At 34.6% G+C, this 18,798-nt stretch overlaps 2 protein-coding genes and 1 long non-coding RNA gene across 3 annotated transcripts in view; all 3 read left to right on the top strand.

The window, feature by feature from the left end:
• The window catches only part of Hrd3 (HMG-coA reductase degradation 3), a 215,875-nt gene that overhangs the window by 191,116 nt on the left and 5,961 nt on the right, over positions 1–18,798 (top strand). The gene's annotated exons all lie outside the window — the stretch shown is intronic.
• LOC149480676 (uncharacterized) lies at positions 252–1,306 on the top strand. Its single transcript, XR_016317013.1, has 2 exons — positions 252–441; positions 884–1,306. It is a non-coding gene; the product is annotated as an uncharacterized LOC149480676 (long non-coding RNA).
• The window catches only part of Calx (sodium/calcium exchanger 3), an 87,573-nt gene continuing 82,452 nt past the window's right edge, over positions 13,678–18,798 (top strand). Inside the window, exon 1 of the mRNA XM_089706707.1 lies at positions 13,678–15,381. Within this exon, the coding sequence (XP_089562833.1) occupies positions 13,727–15,381 (1,655 nt within the window). The 5' untranslated portion in view covers positions 13,678–13,726. The remainder of the gene's footprint in view (positions 15,382–18,798) is intronic.

Below are 18,798 nucleotides of genomic sequence, written 5' to 3'. Positions count from 1 at the left end.
CAGGTTTCTGTGGTATGGTTATGCGTAAAATAAATACATAATTTAATTGTAATTTTTTATTGCAAAATAAAACCACAAGCATTCGGTTCTATTATGCATAAATAAATATTGTAAAACATTCTGAAACCCATCATCGCTATATGGAACCAAATGCCTTGACTTGTTACAATGCTTCTCATCTTTAAACAACGTATTTCATTACTTAAGTGCAAAACTCCAATTTTTTAAGTAAAACGTCGTCATCTGTCAATATAGGTGACATTCAGCGAAGTAGTTCGAATACGTGACGGTGTTTTTTTCCTCCGCGAAGTAAGTTCTATTGTTTTTGTTAATTACCTTTAAAATTAAATGTGAAAATGTTTAGTAAAAAATAAATAAGCAAGCAATTGGTAAGAAAAGCATTGGAGACGAACACCGAAGATAATAATGAAGATACAACGGGTAAGTAGTTTTATTTAATGCATTTGCGTTTTCAAAGGAAAACCCGCATAGTTCCGGGATAAAACCTATCCTATGTGTTAATCCAAGTTACCCTCTATATGTGTGCTAAATTTCATTGTAATCGGTTCAGTAGTTTTTACGTGAAAGAGTAACAAACATCCATACATCCATACATCCATACATTTATACATCCATAAATCCTTACAAACTTTCGCCTTTATAATAGTATTAAGATGGTACGGAACTCTTCGTTGTGCGAGTCCGACTCGCACTTAGCCAGTTTTTTGTACATGGCGCATGTACATACAACATACTTAGTCGTCTAGTAGGGACACGGCTTTATAAGGACTAATAATATTTTGCTGTCGCCATATACCTACCTACGTATAAAAGTCACGCGGCTTTATTATTTTGATTTAAAGCTTTTTTCTATTTATTACAGAAGATAACGAAGAACCTTATACGTCGCTGCCTCTGGAGAAGCTTTTTTCACCTTCTAGCGATATTCAGTCCATATTACATCTCATTCCACAAGATGCACAGTTTTTATAACGGTCTCATTAGTGATGATGCAATAGTAGACCACATAGATGGACTAGACACGGTGGATTTCGAAATCCAATTTGATGATAACGTCGAATAAACGTCCTATATAAGTATTATTTTATATATTTTATTAATTAAAGCTTTAATTACGATATTATAAATACATAGTTTCATTTATATCATTAAATCCCTGGGATGTGGTTCCTTTTTGTATAAGAGAAAACCTATCAATTGATAAATGTTAAAAGGAACCACATGCACATTTTCTTAATTATCTAGAAAGTTTAAGAATATTCAGAGCAAATTTATATACACATACTTAAATAGGTAATTTATCAATGAATTTAAATAAAATAAATTTTAATTTTACTTCATCTAACAGAGCTGCAAATGTTTTTGTAAATCCTTTGATATCTCAGAAGTGCGTTTTTGCTGGGTGGTTCCTTTTTGCTTAAATACGGACAATTATAATAATGAATATTACAAATACCCGGCCCGGGTATAAAGCCTTCTACGTAACGATTTTTCCACTCTTTCGCATTTTTTTGGCATATATAATACCTTTAAAATTGAATAATAAAACACACGGGAGCTTTGTAAGAAGCTTAAATAAAAAATTGCTATGGTAAAGGGAAGACGTAGGCTCGAATCTTTTTTATTGGGATGGAATTCCCCGCTTGCGTTTCAACGATTTTCTAATTCAATTAATAAATTTCGAATATTTCGTTAGGTATTTCTAAATTTATAAAGCTGTGCCTTGCGGCTTCACCCGCGGGCATATTCTATTAAGTATTTCTTTAACCTAACCTAAGTTAACTCATTTGGGTACATAAGCTACACTGCGAAATATCATCGCTATCCGTTCAGTAGTTTCCCCGTGAAAGAGTAACAAACATACATACATCTGTCCTCACAAGCTTTCGCATTTATAATATCAGTCGGGTGGTACTAATCTCTGTGAACAGTATCATACTGAACTACATAACGGCTGTACCAATTTTCATAAATTTCAGATAAGTCTTGAAAAAATTATGGTCAAACATAGAAATGTAAAGTGGGATAGAGAAAGCTCTCTGAAAAAGGCTAATAGACTTTATGCGAACATTCTTCGGGTTTACTTATTGCATTTAATATGCACAATCATTAAACTAAGACTTAGGCTATTATAAGACATACGGCCGATTTTTCAATCCTCAGTTAAAAAATATTCTTCGAATATCGTAATGTACAACTATTTCAAAAATGTGTGGCTTACCCGTATTTTGGCAGTTTACTTTAGGGCCGATTTTTCAATGCTTGGATAAAACTTATCCGTCCAATAAAGTATTAAACGATAATATAATGTCACGTAAACTGTCAAATACGGGCAATTAGAATACGTTTTTAAAATGGTAGTTTTATACATTATTCGACGAATAATTTTAACCAAGCATTGAAAAATCGGCCCTTAAAGTAATACTTTATTGGACGGATAAATTTTAATCAAGGATTGGAAAATCAGCCCTTAGTGAACAATGAATTTAAATAATATCATAGTAAATATTATAATATCGCTTTAAGTATCTGCAGAAAGTAATTTTAATTAACCTTTAAATTTATTAATAAGTCCTTATTTTTAATGGGATTATTATAAGCCTAACTTAAGCTGTAAGAAAACTTAAGCGGAGAATAATTTTCTACAATATTCAAGTTAGTAGCTCAATAATTATGAAGACAAAGTTTTATTATTTCTTGTGTCATTTAAAAATAATAAGTACGTGCATTTCTCATTGAGTTACTATGTATGGCATTTCTATTATTATTAATTTATTTGTATAACAATATTCGTATCTGTAAGTATATCTTCGTATGAGTTATGATATAATTTAAGAAAGTAGTGTACTTAAAATTTTAATATAATAGGTGTACAAGATGATATAATATACCTAATTATGTGTCTTATAAGGGGAACAATCGAATGGTGTAATACTACAATGTGTCCTTTTCTTGAGACTGATTTTATAGTTTTCATTTTTCAGTAATTAGGTACACGCCATTTTGTAATTCAAATATTAAATACTTTTTCCTTCTAAATATACATAATTAGTTCTCCTTTTGAAATGTTTATTACAAGCCTTAACTTACATAAAATGAAATAAAAGAGAATTATTCAAAACAGCTTACAAATTACGAGTTCTGGGCAAAGCATAAAAAGAAAACGACAGTTCCAGAATCTCCTGACTCTGCAGAAAGGTACGGTAAAAAGAATCAATGAATATTAATAAAATATTTTATAGCGTAAGCGTTGCAATTTATTAGAATTTTTGTCTGTTTGTCTGTATGTATGTCCGTCCGGGCTAAAATCAAAAAATGATACACCATTATTTTACTTCAAATTTTGCATGAATATTACTAAAAAGTCGGGTCAACATAAATTTATAGGCTATATAATATCATCACACTAAGACCAAAACGATAAAGCAATGCGGGTAAAACCACGAGGCAAAGCTAGTTTAATACATTTAATTTTTGGTTCAATTACATGATCACAAGAGATTTGAATTTAAATTTCAAACCGAGGTGCGGGCTCTAACGAGCGCTGAGTCTAGGCTACAAAAAATCGAGGTTTTTAGATTTATAATGTCGAGTTTGAAGGGTTGAATTGTAAATGTTTTTGGTGATTCTTTTTGATATAAAATATTATCTTGAATAAACTGGATTGTGGGTGATTTTTGAAGTTTTTTAAGCTATTGCATAGCTTCTATCGCGGGCCTTGAGCGCGGGGACCGAATCCAGAAATTCCGTAACGAAAAAACCTCACGCTCCCCACTCCGACGGACACGGAGGTGTGGCTTGAAGGCATGTTATGCAATAGCTTTGCCGCGGCAGTCCCCGAGTGCCACACGTCTTTTTTTGTGTAGATATAATTTTGTTGCTGATGTAAGAGAAAATCTTGAACAATCTTATGTGTTGAATATAGCTTTCTTTAGTGTGCAATAATTTTATTTGAGCAACTAATCACTTATCCCGGGTTGTCCGGTATGAAACTTACAAGTGTAATATATTCCCACAAGGCTACCTAACGTTTATTACAGCAATATATTTGCAAGTAGTCCTAGATATTACCTACTTCCTACAAACAATCTTACAACTTCTATAGTAGATACTAGCGGTCCGCCCCGGCTTCGCCCGTGGTACATATTTCGCAATAAAAGGTAGCCTATGTTCTTTCTCAGGGTCTAAAGATTATCTGTGCCAAATTTCATCAAAATCGGTCCAGTAGTTTATGCGTGAAAACCATACATACATACATACAAACCTTTCCTCTTTATAATATTAGTAGGTATAGATACCTAACAGCTTACGTGTTCGTTAATTTTCTGTCAATTAGTCGTTTGTTTGATTGAACGCGCCAATCTCAGGAACTACTATTGCGACTTTCTTCTTTTTGATATATATGTCACGGCTAAAGGTAGGTGAGAACATAAACTTAAGATTAGCCGGCTAAACTTAGGTTTATTTTCGACGAGGTGTTAATGTTAGTTTGTTCTATCTTTAGCCGGCTAAACTTAAGTGTAACCGCAGGCCCGTGGCTAAAAATGTCGGGGTGGGTAGATTTGGTTAGCGCCGGGCCGGTGGAGGGCTTGAGGGGCCCGCACAGTGCCAGAAAACACTCGCCCTGTTCCTTACATGTATTATAGTAACCAAATCTACCCACCCCGACTCAGGGCACAAAGCTGGTGGCTAGGTTAGGTTAGGTTAGAACTCTTAAGACCCGCACGAGCCGAGCGAGCGCAGCGAGCGTGCTGCGGCAGCAGCCGGCGAAGTGCCAGAAAACACTCGCCCTGTTCCTTACATGTATTATAGTAACCAAATCTACCCACCCCGACATTTTTAGCCACGGGCCTGCGGTTACACTTAAGTTTAGCCGGCTAAAGATAGAACAAACTAACATTAACACCTCGTCGAAAATAAACCTAAGTTTAGCCGGCTAATCTTAAGTTTATGTTCTCACCTACCTTTAGCCGTAACATATATATAGCCTATAACCTTCCTCGATGAATAGGCTATCTAATACCGAAATAATTTTTCAAATCGGACCAGTAGTTCCTGAGATTTCCGATTTCTTGAGAGTTCCGTTCAAACAAACAAACAAACTCTTCAGCTTTATAATATTAAGTATAGATCTAATAAATTACCGTTTATGATACATGTATAATAAATAATTGTGTTGTAAAATGTCGGATGAAATTCGTTCGCGGCATCGTAGCACTTAATTTAAAGATGTTTGCTCTTCCATTAGTCTGTGACGTTGCTTGCGTTGGGTTTCTGTAACAACGATATCTAGGTATTATGTTTATCACTAAGACTATGTATAAATAAGTACCTATGTACTTAGCAGTAATAAGGGACTATTCCTTTTTACTGCTTATTTAAAGTAGTTGAGAAAATATTTATTAAAGTGAAATTTCACAAATTGAATTAAATATTTTAAAACCCTTATTACAATCATTAAATAAGGTGTTGTTTATATTATTTCAATATAGGTGTTTATATTTTTTATTAATGTATCAGAAAATCGTAATTATTACATACTAGCGGCCCGCCCCGGCTTCGCCCGTGGTAAATATTTACGTTTTATCTACAAAAAAAACCATCCTCGTACTTCAAGGAATATAATAAAAAAAGAATTATCGAAATCGGTTCAGCCGTTCTCGAGTTATGCGCTTACCAACACATTTTGCGATTCATTTTTATATATAAGAAGATTATTTGTTAATTTTTATATATATGTACTTTAATTCGATAATTCTGATTAAAATATAGATGAGTTTATTATGTTTATTTATAGACGTATGTTTATTAATTTTCTGCATAACGAAACCTTTGTAGAAATTGATACATAGCACCTATGGTGCAAATTTATGTTCAGATCCTACTGTAATATTATAAATGCGAAAGTTTGTGAGGATGTGTGTGTGTTTGTTATTCTTTCACGCAAATACTACTGAACCGATTACAATGAAATTTAGCACACATATAGAGGGTAACTTGGATTAACACATAGGATAGGTTTTATCCCGGAAATCCCACGGGAACGGGATTATGCGAGTTTTCCTTTGAAAACGCGGGCGAAGCCGCGGGCGGAAATCTAGTAGTCTTCTAAGTTGAAATCGATCGCAGACTTTCCTTCACTAGCAAGAGCTACGGGGCCGCATAAAATCACATATGCTTTAAATGAAGAAATACAAATTTGAAAGATAAATATGTGTGGTTCAAAATATATAAAGAAGCCCATCTGTTTTACGGATAAAAAATATATTTGTAGAATTTTTAAGAAATGTTTGTAACCCACGAAACCAATTTAGAGGTTTTGTATGTGTTTACGTGTAAGTAGGTATCTATAATAGATATATAATATAATTCAAACATTACAATAATTGTAATGTTTGAATTATATTCTTATATAATAAAACATACAGGGTGTACCAAAAAGTAGTGATGAACGGAAGCTGAGAGGTAGAGAATAACCCGGAAATTCATAGTAGCAGAAGAAACCATTAAAAATGATAAAAGGGCATTCAGACATTTAAAAGACTACTTTTTACGGTGATGTCGCACTTGCATTGAGCAACAGCGGGGTTATTTTAAAAATTTCTGGTAATTAAACACCTATTTATTGGTTTTAATGATCATCATGTTAATTCAATTTTTGCACTTACCACATTTAGATTCAAATTTTTCGATTGAAGCCTTCTGAATAATAAAATGAAATTTTCAGGGTAGCTATCTGATAGATAGAGCAAGTTTTTAAAAGTCAAACGGAAAACTTTTTTTATGTGATTTTATTTTTTTACGGGCCCTTGAAGTGGTGAACATACTGGGTAATTTTATCTTTCTTGCCATTTCATTCTTTTTTTTATTCCATTCAAAGATCTAACGATAGTAAATGTTACCATACTGAATTGGCCTATCTTTCAGCTTAGCACACAAAAAAAATCAAGCATCTTCCGCAATCATTGACGTCAGCATGAGTGAAAATATCATCGTACTCGGCGATAGGTGAAAAATTGAAAAAATCGTCATAACTCCGAAAATACGAAAAATCGCATTACATACATGGGGGTGATTCGGATAGCCCTCTAGGTCCTCTACCTCTCAGCTTCCGTTCATCACTACTTTTTGGTACACCCTGTATAAAGGTTACAAGGATTGATGGATGGATATACCTATGTAGATATTAAATTGATTTGTACCTTGCTAATGCACAGAACTACCCGAATGCAATTCCGTGGGATTAACTTTCTTTTGAATTCATTCACAGTAAGGACGTTTTATTAAAGTAATAAACGATTCATAGATATTTATACGATAAATAATTAAATTATTTCAAGGATACTTAGATATTGCGTTCAGAAACGTAAAATATTACAAGCGATAAGTAGGTATACAACGGCATAATTAGTTGTCTTGTTTCCCTTTATAGATCGCTTTATTTTGTGCAGAGAAATTTGTAAAATACGAACACTGTCTCTTGAGATCTTAAAACTTTAGTGGAATGAGTTGAATACTCATATGGAAACTACATAGGAAACAACTTTATATCAGTTTTAATTTTTGGTTTATAGTGTTTGCTGGTTTATTTTGGAACTATCAACATTTTATTTCATTCTTTATGTATTAACTATTATTAGTATTTAAACTCAACAATTTCATATTTAAATTGACATTGTTCATTGATTTATAATTTTTTAGTTTTGTAACTCTTTCTCTGTATAGTTATCCTTATATATTTATAATATCAAAAACCTTGCAAAGTAGAGTCAAATAATTTCAATTAAATTTGCCTGTAACTTGATATTTATTAAGTACTAGCTGTTGCCCGCGACTTCGTCCGCGATTAGGTCGTTTTTCGTCATTCGTCGTTTAAAAAAAATACGTGACACTTTATTTTTGAATGTTCTTAATTATTGTCTCTTATAAAATTTAACTACTTACATTAAAATTGAACACTCTGATAAGAAAATCTTAAAATCTGAAGAAAACATGAATGAATGTGATTTAAATTCTACATTACTTAGTATCAAAATATAATAATCTAAATTAAATGTAGATTAACAGTTTGAGCACACCATTATAGAATATCTACTTAAGTATTAAATTACGTTAGTTAACATAGTAACTTTACTAAAAACACGATGACTTTCTTTCGCGCTCGGTACCACAAACTAAGCATGTTTGTGGTAAGTGGCCCGCGTGACGCGTCACTTGACCCCCCGCGAGTTCCCCTCCGTTGCTATGCGAAAATACATTCGTTGCTCTATTTTAGGAAAAATTTGTAATACTGTGGCCTGGGCGTTCAGGGAGTTCCTGAGTGCCGATATCACCATCTTGAGGAAAAGCTTCTAATGTCGATTTAAAACTGCATACATACGAATTAACCTGTTCTAAAATTGTGAAATGAGTTCAGTTTTAAATTTAAGAAATATTGATTTCTTGTATTCCACTATTCGTTGTAGTCGAATACAAAATATACCTATTTAAACAAACTTAGGTTGGCCTACAGGCAAAAGGGATCCTATCAAATGGTAAACTTGACCTTGTATCTTAAAAGTAAGCATGAACGGACCTTCTGATAATTATTGAGCACCAAAGGATCATTTGAAACGCGCTACTATAAGAGCGAATATTGTCTGCTGACGGGTCTGCGGACGCGGTTCTACCGAATACCCGCGGCCCCGTCAATAAAGCGGCACGGCGGAACACAGTGGAGTTTAGTCGGTAGGACCCTGCACTCAGCAGGGTGAGTCCGACATAACCCAGGGCTCTTCCCCGAGTGCCCTGGGTATGCCTAAATGCATTCTCCACTATAAAAAAAAAAAAAGAGCGAATATTGTCTAATAACAGTTTACATTGCACAGTGTGTTCCTCTAAAAGTAGTGATTTCAAAGGTTCCGGTGTATCTTCAAATGAAAGCCGACTCCTTACTACACTTTAAAGCATTACAAAAAGAACATACTACGCCTTTACAGAAGATGATCTGTAATCAATTGTGAGGTTATAAGCAAACCCACTTTTATATTTGTCAGACCACACCACCGAATTCGTAGATTGTTTACCTCAAGTCAATAAGACTATGACGAAATCTGTCTGCAGTAAGACGGGCCTCTCGCTATTCGTCCGTTTCCAGAGACCGAATAGTTTCAATTCTTAATCTTTCATTAAACAAACTTATTAATCGTCTTGTCTCATATAATTGTAATATTCGCGTCCCTACTCTAGTCATTGCTTTAAATACTCATGTTCATCTTCAAGTGATCGAATAATATTATGATGCACCCTATCATATTTTGTCAAACGGTCTTCATATTGAGTAAAGTTTCAGATTCTCGAGATAAAATATGACTGTCGTGATCAGTAGTGAGAAGTAATTCCCTCTCAGTGAGGGTTTCGGTCTCACGGGATAGTACAATATGCCGTTTGCGATCAGCTGTGAGACGTCATACCCTCTCAGTGAAGGTTTCGGTCTCACGGGATAGTAGGGGAGACCGGGTTTGGTTGTCTCACGGGTTGGTTGTCACAGCGGTCTTAACACAAAACTGAACTATCGAATAAGTCTGTTGAACAGCGTGGCAAGAGCGATACAGTGACAACGCTGTCCCCACTTCGCGTCAGACCGTCCCGATCTGCCGTGAGGGCCTCACACGTGTTTATTGTTTTCGCACAGATTTTTTATGATATGAGGACCGAATATGATCCTCATAACATCACTTTTTGTGAACGAAACGACAGCGCGGTTTAATTTAATGCCAACACCATTAGAAAAAAGGATTATTATTAATTGTGAAAAAATATCATGATTTACACTATTAACACTCTTTTAACATAAAATATAAGTCTGTGAGTGTGTAAAAATAAATCCAGCTACTTACACATCAAACTTATGTTTATAATTAGGTATACGACATGAAAATATATTAATTACCAAGCAATAATAATACAGATAAGCAGTGGTGGCTCAGTGGTGAGACCTCGGACTTCGAATGGATAAGTCCGGGGTTCGAGACCAGGCGAGCGCGCAGGAAATAAATTGATTTTTCAATTTATCTGCGCATGTTGTAACATCACCACTGCTCGAACGGTGAAGGAAAACATCGTGAGGAAACCGAGTTCGATGACATGTGTCATCCGCCAACACGCACTTGGCCAGCGTGGTGGATTATGGCCTGTACCCTCATAGGAGGCCCGTGTCCCAGCAGTGGGAACGTATATGGGCTGATGATGATGAATAATACAGATAAATACTGAACATAAGTAGGTATAATAGATATTAAGTAGTATTAGTTAAAATATACTTTGACTGTTAGTCAAAGTTTATTTTTACTAACAACATGTAAATGAAGAAGAAATAATAATTACCAACGAACTAACCTTTTCTATAATACTTAACACGGCACATTTTTCAAATTATCTTGCTCAACCCTGCTCAAAAATTTGAGGGTTTTGTTGGAACTTTAATATGTCAAAACTATGATATATCTAACTACGATACAACTTGCTTGCGGAAATGCTCATTACAATAATTGTGAATCTAAAGAATAACTAACAACATACTATTCAATTTTATTGAGCTGATGAATATCTTTTGCCTGGAAGAAATCACCATCGCCTAATAAATATACTGTGTTTTCTTATAAAACCGTTACATAATTTATTTTATCTACTTAAATAATGAAAATGATATTATATTTATAAAATATAAAACATATTATGTAAAATGATTAAAAATAAATAAATGAAGCAACTACGATTCAAAGAAAACATCTTTTTCAGTGTTAAAATGCTCTTAGCAATCCTGGATGATGAACTGTATCATGTACTCTGATCCCAGTACGGTCGGTACCTCGATAGCCATAACGATAAATATTATAATCAGATAACCGCAAAGTCAAAATAAAAACATTACTTGTACAGTTGTGAGTGCAAAATTTACGTTTCATTTGGAATAACATTTTTTTCGGTACTAAAACGTAGTCGTTTGATATGTGGTTGGCTGCCCCTCCTCTCCTTCCTGAAAAATATCCTCCAAAATTTCCCGAGATACTTCCAATGATTGAACCATTGGACGTTGGACATTAACTTCAGTCAAAAATTGACGAAGCGGATGATTACTAATTTCCACTTAATCCTCGCTGCTACTATCTTTACCATCAAATCATCAATTTTCAAGTGGTGTTGTAAAATATCAGCAGAAATCGTCTTCCAAAGGCGATATAATTTTATGAGCATTGAATCTGTAAATAAAAAAATCGAAAGTTAACTGTAAATCTATAAAAAAAGCTACTTACAAATAAAATTTTATCAAAAACTAATGTTCCCAATGCACCTCAAAATAATAAAAGAATTCATCATTTTATTATTTCATTCTAAAAGTGTAATTTAATATCTACCAACAAAAAACATGAATTGCTATCATTATAAAAAATAAATACCTATAAGTAACAACTTACTTTTTGTGGGAACGCATGATGGTGAAAATTCACAAAACACGAAGATTGCATTTGATATTTTTGGTTTTATGGCATTCAATTGCTTTATAAATATCACTACATAGTATAAAAAAAGTCGCTTTCTCTGTCCCTATGTCCCTTTGTATGCTTAAATCTTTAAAACTTCGCAACGGATTTTGATGCGGTTTTTTTAATAGATAGACTGATTCAAGAAAAAAATAAAAAAAAAATAAAATCATCTTTATTTGGTTCTCACAACATTAAAAGGTTACAAAACTCAATTATACTACACAAAGAGAGGATAACGTTGTGAGAAACTGGTGCCTGAAATAGACTAAATAGAAGTCTGAGGTACAGGTCACCAGCCCCCCTCGCGGAAATCATACAAAGTAGGTTAATTAAAGTTTACGCACCTAAATAATGGATAAAAGTATACAAATTTTACCAGTCGACAATTTTACTGTAAAAGAAAGAAAAATAAATAAATAATACTATATAATACAAGGAAGAATAACCTATTTTAAATTCCTACCAAATCTTATAGATGTGCCTTAATGTGTGTGTGTGTGTGTGTGTGTGTGTGTGTGTGTGTGTGTGTGTGTGTGTGTGTGTGTGTGTCTTAATGTGCTTGTATTTGTGATGTGTTGAATCTGAATGTATGTGGGTGAAATTGAAGTTGGAAACATTTTGGGTGCAAATGTACAATACAATTCAAGAGGAAGGTTTTAGTATATAATTTATTAGGTTTTAGATAAAGCGGACGAACCTGCGGGCGGTAAGCTAGTAAATTTATAAAATACGAAGATTTTTAAAATTGTAACTAATGAACGCAATCAATATTAGATTAACTGTAGATAATGGTGTCTAGTTTTACTTAAAATAATAAACATCTACCCCCACTTTAAAAAAATGTAGTATATTTATTATTTACACGAAATATACCTTATAGGGAAGGGAAGATATGGGCTAAAGAGTTAAATAAATAACATAATTATATTTAAATTATTAATTTCCAACTGTGTATTCAGTAGTGTTAACATCTAAATTGATTTGATTTTCACGAAATCTCATAGATGGCGCTGTTACAAAATTAACATTATACAACTTACATTCTTTAAACTATGTTTCTCTTCCCAAGTTACTTAAATGGCATAATTTTTATAGTGTCAATCTAGATATTGTCAAACAACATTTATATATGCGTCATTTGATTATTAATTTCCAATAGTTAACGTGTGTTTGATTTTTCTAACACTTCATAGATGGCGCTGTTTCAAATTTGTCTTTATACTGCTAAGATTAATTTAACTGTTTCTCTGCCAAAATTACATAAATGACGTAGTTTTTATAGTGTAAAGCTAGATAATAGCGTGGCTTACTCAAAAACAACATTTAAACATGAGTCTTTAGATTGTACGCTGTCGTAGTACACGGAATACGTAAGAAAAATAAAGGTTCACAGCTCCTCCCCCGGAGGTGATAGCATGATAATATGTTTAAAAAAGCCTCACCCGACCTGTTAGTAATATTCATGCAAAATTTGAAGTCAATCTATGCAGTACTTTTCGAGATTTGCCTGGACAAACATACAGACAAACAGACAAACAGACAAACAGACAAACAGACAAACAGACAAACAGACAAAAATTCTAAAAACTATGTTTTTGGCTTCTATATCGATTATAGATTACGGCCCAAGTATTCTTTTAAAAAAATATTCAATGTACAGTTTTGACTTTCCTACGATTTTATTATATGTATAGATGTTAAAAATCTAAGTGTAAGATATTATGCATGTAAATATGTAGTAGTTCATATATGTATATAGGTATAAGTAATGCATTCGTGTTAACTCAGGAACTATCAACAACTTACATTTAGTTAGCGTGACGGCGGTTTGCGTGGATATATTTTATAAACCTTGGAATTACAGTAATACTGCTTAAATTACACTCGAAATTCTCCCCGCAACCCATATTATAGCGCTACAATAACGCGGCCTTGTCATTTCCAACTCGAAACTAACTTTTAATAAGACCGCGAGATGCGTACGACACTAATAAGTTTTTTCCTCAACCGCCCATCTTTACGGCCCACGACGGTAATAAAACTTCATCAGCGATACGTGTAGACGAGCTCGCAGTGGCGTTTGAAGCCTTAACCGAGAGGGAGCGATTTCGCGCGTCGCTCAGTCGGGCGCCGGCCTTTGGCAGCGCCGGTCGTGTCATGGATTGCGCAAGGTAAAGGGCATGCGGGCCGCGCTCGCCGCGCTCGCGGCTTGCTGCGTGGTGGCGCGCGCCGAGGTGCCCTCCGCGCGTCTTGCCCCGCGCAACACCACACCCCATCACGTCCTCCAGTGCAGCGACGGGCTCGTCCTTCCCGCTTGGCGGCCCCTCGAAGATGTCCCGACCCTCGACATCGCGATCCGCGGCACCCTCTACTTCTTATGCCTCATGTATCTTTTCATCGGCGTATCCATCGTCTCGGACAGATTCATGGCCGCTATCGAAGTCATCACGTCCAGGGAGAAAGAAGTGCGCGTGCGACGAAATGGGAGCGATCAAATTGTCGTAGTACGAGTATGGAATGAAACTGTTGCCAACTTGACGCTAATGGCACTTGGATCGAGTGCCCCAGAGATTTTATTATCGGTCATTGAAATAGCCGGAAAGAATTTCGAGGCTGGCGATTTAGGGCCCGGCACTATTGTGGGTTCCGCTGCATATAATTTGTTCGTTATCATTGCAATTTGCGTATCTGTCATTCCTGATGGGGAAGTGCGTAAAATTAAACATCTGCGCGTGTTTCTGGTCACAGCAACCTGGTCTATATTTGCCTACGTTTGGCTGTATCTTATTTTGGCTGTGATATCGCCGAGTGAAGTGGAAGTATGGGAAGGTGCTGTCACGTTTTTATTTTTCCCGGCTACCGTATTAACAGCCTATATAGCAGACCGCAGACTTTTGGTTTATAAGTATCTGAAAAAAGGATACCGTGTCAATGAGCGAGGAGTTATTGTGGAAGGTGAAGGCGATGGCTCTGTAGAGATGGCCCTAAAGCCTTGTGAATTTGGAGATGATGAAGAAGGTCGAGAATTAGAAAAGTCACGCAAAGAATATATATCAGTATTACGTGACTTAAGAAAACAGCATCCTGAAGAAGATTTAGAAACTGTTGAACGAATGGCATTAGAAACTTTGATGTCAAGAGGCCCAAAATCTCGTGCATTTTATAGAGTTGCAGCTACACGAAAAATGACTGGTGGTGGTGACTTCTCACGTAAAATATCAGAGAGGGCGCAAAGTGATTTAAGCGAAGTAAAAGCTGAGCTACAAAGGCGAGAATCTACCTCTGTGACAGCCGAACCTAGAGGTCCACATGTGCGGTTTGACCCAGACCACTATACTGTAATGGAAAACTGTGGATCTTTCGAAGTGAGAGTCGTACGCGGCGGAGACTTGAGTGGAGAAGTCACTGTTCAGTATACCACGGAGGACGGTACAGCAGAAGCTGGTTCCGATTACGTGGCAGCACAAGGCTCGCTTACATTCGGGCGTGGTGAAACAGAGAAGAAGTTCACTGTCCAAGTGATAGATGACGAAGTCTTCGAGGAAGACGAGCATTTTTTTGTGCGGTTAAGCACTCCGAAGGGCGCTTGTTTGGCCTCGCCATCAATGGCGACAGTGGTGATATTGGACGATGATCATTCCGGTGTGTTTTCGTTCCCGCAAAGAGACTATGAGTTGACGGAGTCGGTTGGGACGTACGAGTTGAAAGTGATGAGGACGGCGGGGGCAAGGGGGAAAGTGAAGATCCCATACAACACAGAGGATGGGACGGCGAAGAGCGGCGCGCAGTACGAGCCTGCAGAGGGACACATTATCTTCGAGAACAACGAAACTGAGTGAGTAATGGCATTTATTTATTGTAGTTTCCTGTTTTGCTATTATGACTTGCATACTGATTAATGAATATCCCTAGTGGTATTTTATGACGGATATCGATTACCGTCTTACTTAAATTACAAATAATATTACTTCTATGAATCGTGGTGTATTTCTTATTCAAGGTTTTATGACTGCTAATATTTCGACGTCTTATTTCTAAAATAATTTACTTTTCTAATTAAACCGTTATATGTAATATATTACTAGTTTTATCTCGGTACAAAGATATTAATTTCAACGGTGAAAAGGTGGTCTTGAGGGATTCATTCGTTATGGATAATTCCTTATTCAATAATTAATTCCAAAGGATAATTCAATCATCAATAGAAGATTTATAATCGGGAATTTTATTAAAAAGATTCAAGACTTGTAAGACTGCAATGAGCTGCAAATTGCAGTAGAGTGGATCGATGTCTTAAATTATTATTTTTTTTGTAAAAGAAATATTGAGTCTTATAGGTAGGTACCTAATATTATTAATAGGTATATTGATGAGGTTTCAGTGGTGTTCTTAATTTATAGAAATCATGGTTTTAATTTATTGGTAAATTGGGTTATGGATAAACTCCATTTATTCAATGATACACACATTTTTCTTACAAATAAATACTTTGAATTTACGATAGATAGATGAAACGTTTAATTTGAATTTATATTTCAATTTAAATTTAGAATTTGATAATTTCCTATTGTTGTGGTTACTCAGCTACGAACAACGAATTCTCGTTTATATATTTCAATGACTAAATTTATAATAGTTACGTGATATTGTATGTATTATTACGTGGTTATAAACAACTCCTGAAATTGATGATTTATTACGGTGATTTTCATTCTATGATTGTAGCAATTATTTTTATTGTTTGGTGTGTAGTTTTGGGGTGGTAAATAATCATGTTTGTAACAATTGAGTTACAAAATAATAGCCGCCTAACGACCTATGAATGTATAAAAATATTTTCATTTATGTGACGAGCAGAAATTTTTACAAAGCATACCTACCTACGTAGCAAATCACACCGAAGATTTATTATTATATTACTTGAACGTTACCATATTATTATAATGTCAAACTTCTTTATGCATGAAAAGTTTTTGAAAAAGAAAATTGAATACCTTACATAATAATATTATACCTACATGTATATGTACTACTACTACAGTTTTATTTATTTTATTGCATTGTCTTATACTCCTATATACTGTATACAATTAATCACAACAAAAATACAACATTTATTTGTTTATTGCAAACAATTTGTGAAAGAGATATTGAATTACCCATTAGAAAAAGAAAATGATTGATAATTCAAAGACAAACCATAATGAGGATTGTTTTTCAAGCAAATTTGTGTCTTCAAAACTTCGTGTATTAATACTTGTGGCACAGAATATAATGACTTATCTATTGTACATAATTCTATCATTATACAATATACAGTAGGTACTAGCTGTGCCGCGCGGTTTCACAAGGGTGGCTCCGCTTCTGTTGGTCTTAGCGAGATGATATATAGCCTATAACCTTCCTCGATGAATGGGCTATCTAACACCGAAAGAATTTTTGAAATCGGACCAGTAGTTCCCGAGATAAGCGCGATCAAACAAACAAACAAACTCTTCAGCTTTATAATATATATATATAGATTAGTAAAATATGGGTCTTGAAATGTTGTAAAATAGACCTTACGCTAAAATAATTATTTATTACTAACAAGATTCTAAAAAATAACTATTATACATGTATAGTCCGTCTTCAAATGGTCAAAACGAGACAAAATTTAAATAAAAAAATTTTCTTCCTTTCGAATGTTCGGAGGAATTAAACCCAAAAACACAATCGACTTAGACCCTCCTTTTTTGAAGTCGGTTGATACGATATTAATCGAAGCTATGACATTGACTAATAACATGCAAAAGTGAGCAGACACCATAAGAGGTAGGAAAAATGGCTGAGTCATATTCTTGGAAGTTTACAGCACCAAAGGTAAAGGTGATTTATCATTAGCGCTTGTCTAGCTTGTCCACTTGAATTATGGTGGAGATTACATTTTGGATAACGATCTCGTAATTTGTAGGTTATAATTGGGTTTTTGTGTTGTGATTGGCTGGAAAGCTATTTTCAGGCGATTTGACATAGAAATTAAGAAAAATAGTTTATAGGCGGTACACTCTTTTTTCATTACTTTCGAAAATCGATGTGCAACAGATGTATGAATAATGCATCTGCCCCATACCCCACTAGGGGACACGGGACTTCGCACATGTGATTCTGATGAACCTATGTTAAAGCAAAGTTTCATCCAAATCCGACATAGGATTTTCGTGAAAGCGTAACAAACATGCATACATCCTCACAAACTTTAACATGTTTAATTAGTAGGATAATATCTCAATTATGGATTATCTTATATCTAGCGATCATGTATCGGCCTTCTACTGGGAGTAATCGAGTGGCTTCATGAAGCCCTATGAAGGGTATTTTCGGCTTAATACCGTAATTATAGCTTGACGTCATCATGTCCGCTTCTATCTTATTCTTCTTCTATAATACGGTTATGTGAAGGTGACATGGAACATGTTTTGAAAGTGTTCTCGCGGCAAAAGTGACTTTTTAATTTGGACGTATTGAATTTAATTGAATTTATTGTAGAGGGTAACTACTAAATAGGCATGTGGATTGCCTTAGATCTAATCATGTTAATGTTTAAATTAAGCTTACTATAGGTGAAAATGTTTTATGATTTTGTGTAATATGGTTGCATTGGATGTTTTTACAATAATATTGTTTATACAAAATAATAATTCTGTGTGGTTCGAATAAAAATAATGCTAATTGTAAAACTTAATTTATATTTAGGTTTGTCGGTACCTATAATAAATAAAAATGTATTATTTTTTTATCTATGACGAAAAAATAATCATTAATAATTTACCTTCATTGGAACTACAGTTACATATATCAACACTAGGAATTAATAGTTTTGTATGTTTTCTTAGTAACATTTTCCACTAATACCAAATTATATAGTTTTCACTTTCTTCTATTTTATCTTTGCTAAGAAGTATATTGAACTAGGTAGGTTAATACCTAGGTAAGGTAAGAGCAAGTGCAGCAAAATCAATATCTCAAATATTCAATCTATAAGGAGAAGCAAACTGTATTAGTTAGAGCACTTGTATTGTAATGAAGTTGGTCGCATAAATTCAATTTGCTCATAACTTCAGTAATGTTGCTAACTTCGGCGTAATGTATTAGTTCTGTAAATACGGATTAATACCGAAATGTTTCGCACACCTGTTAATTTGTTTATGCCTATAATTTATCCAAATGTGAATATATTTAGTTCGTGTGAGTGAATACCTATATCTATAAG

The sequence above is a fragment of the Colias philodice genome, chromosome 18, assembly GCF_061535455.1.
Source record: "Colias philodice isolate Cphi_HAF_F1 chromosome 18, ilColPhil1 Martin Lab GWU primary, whole genome shotgun sequence".
Classification (NCBI taxonomy): Eukaryota; Metazoa; Arthropoda; class Insecta; order Lepidoptera; family Pieridae; genus Colias; species Colias philodice.
This window is presented reverse-complemented; position numbering and strand designations above follow the sequence as displayed.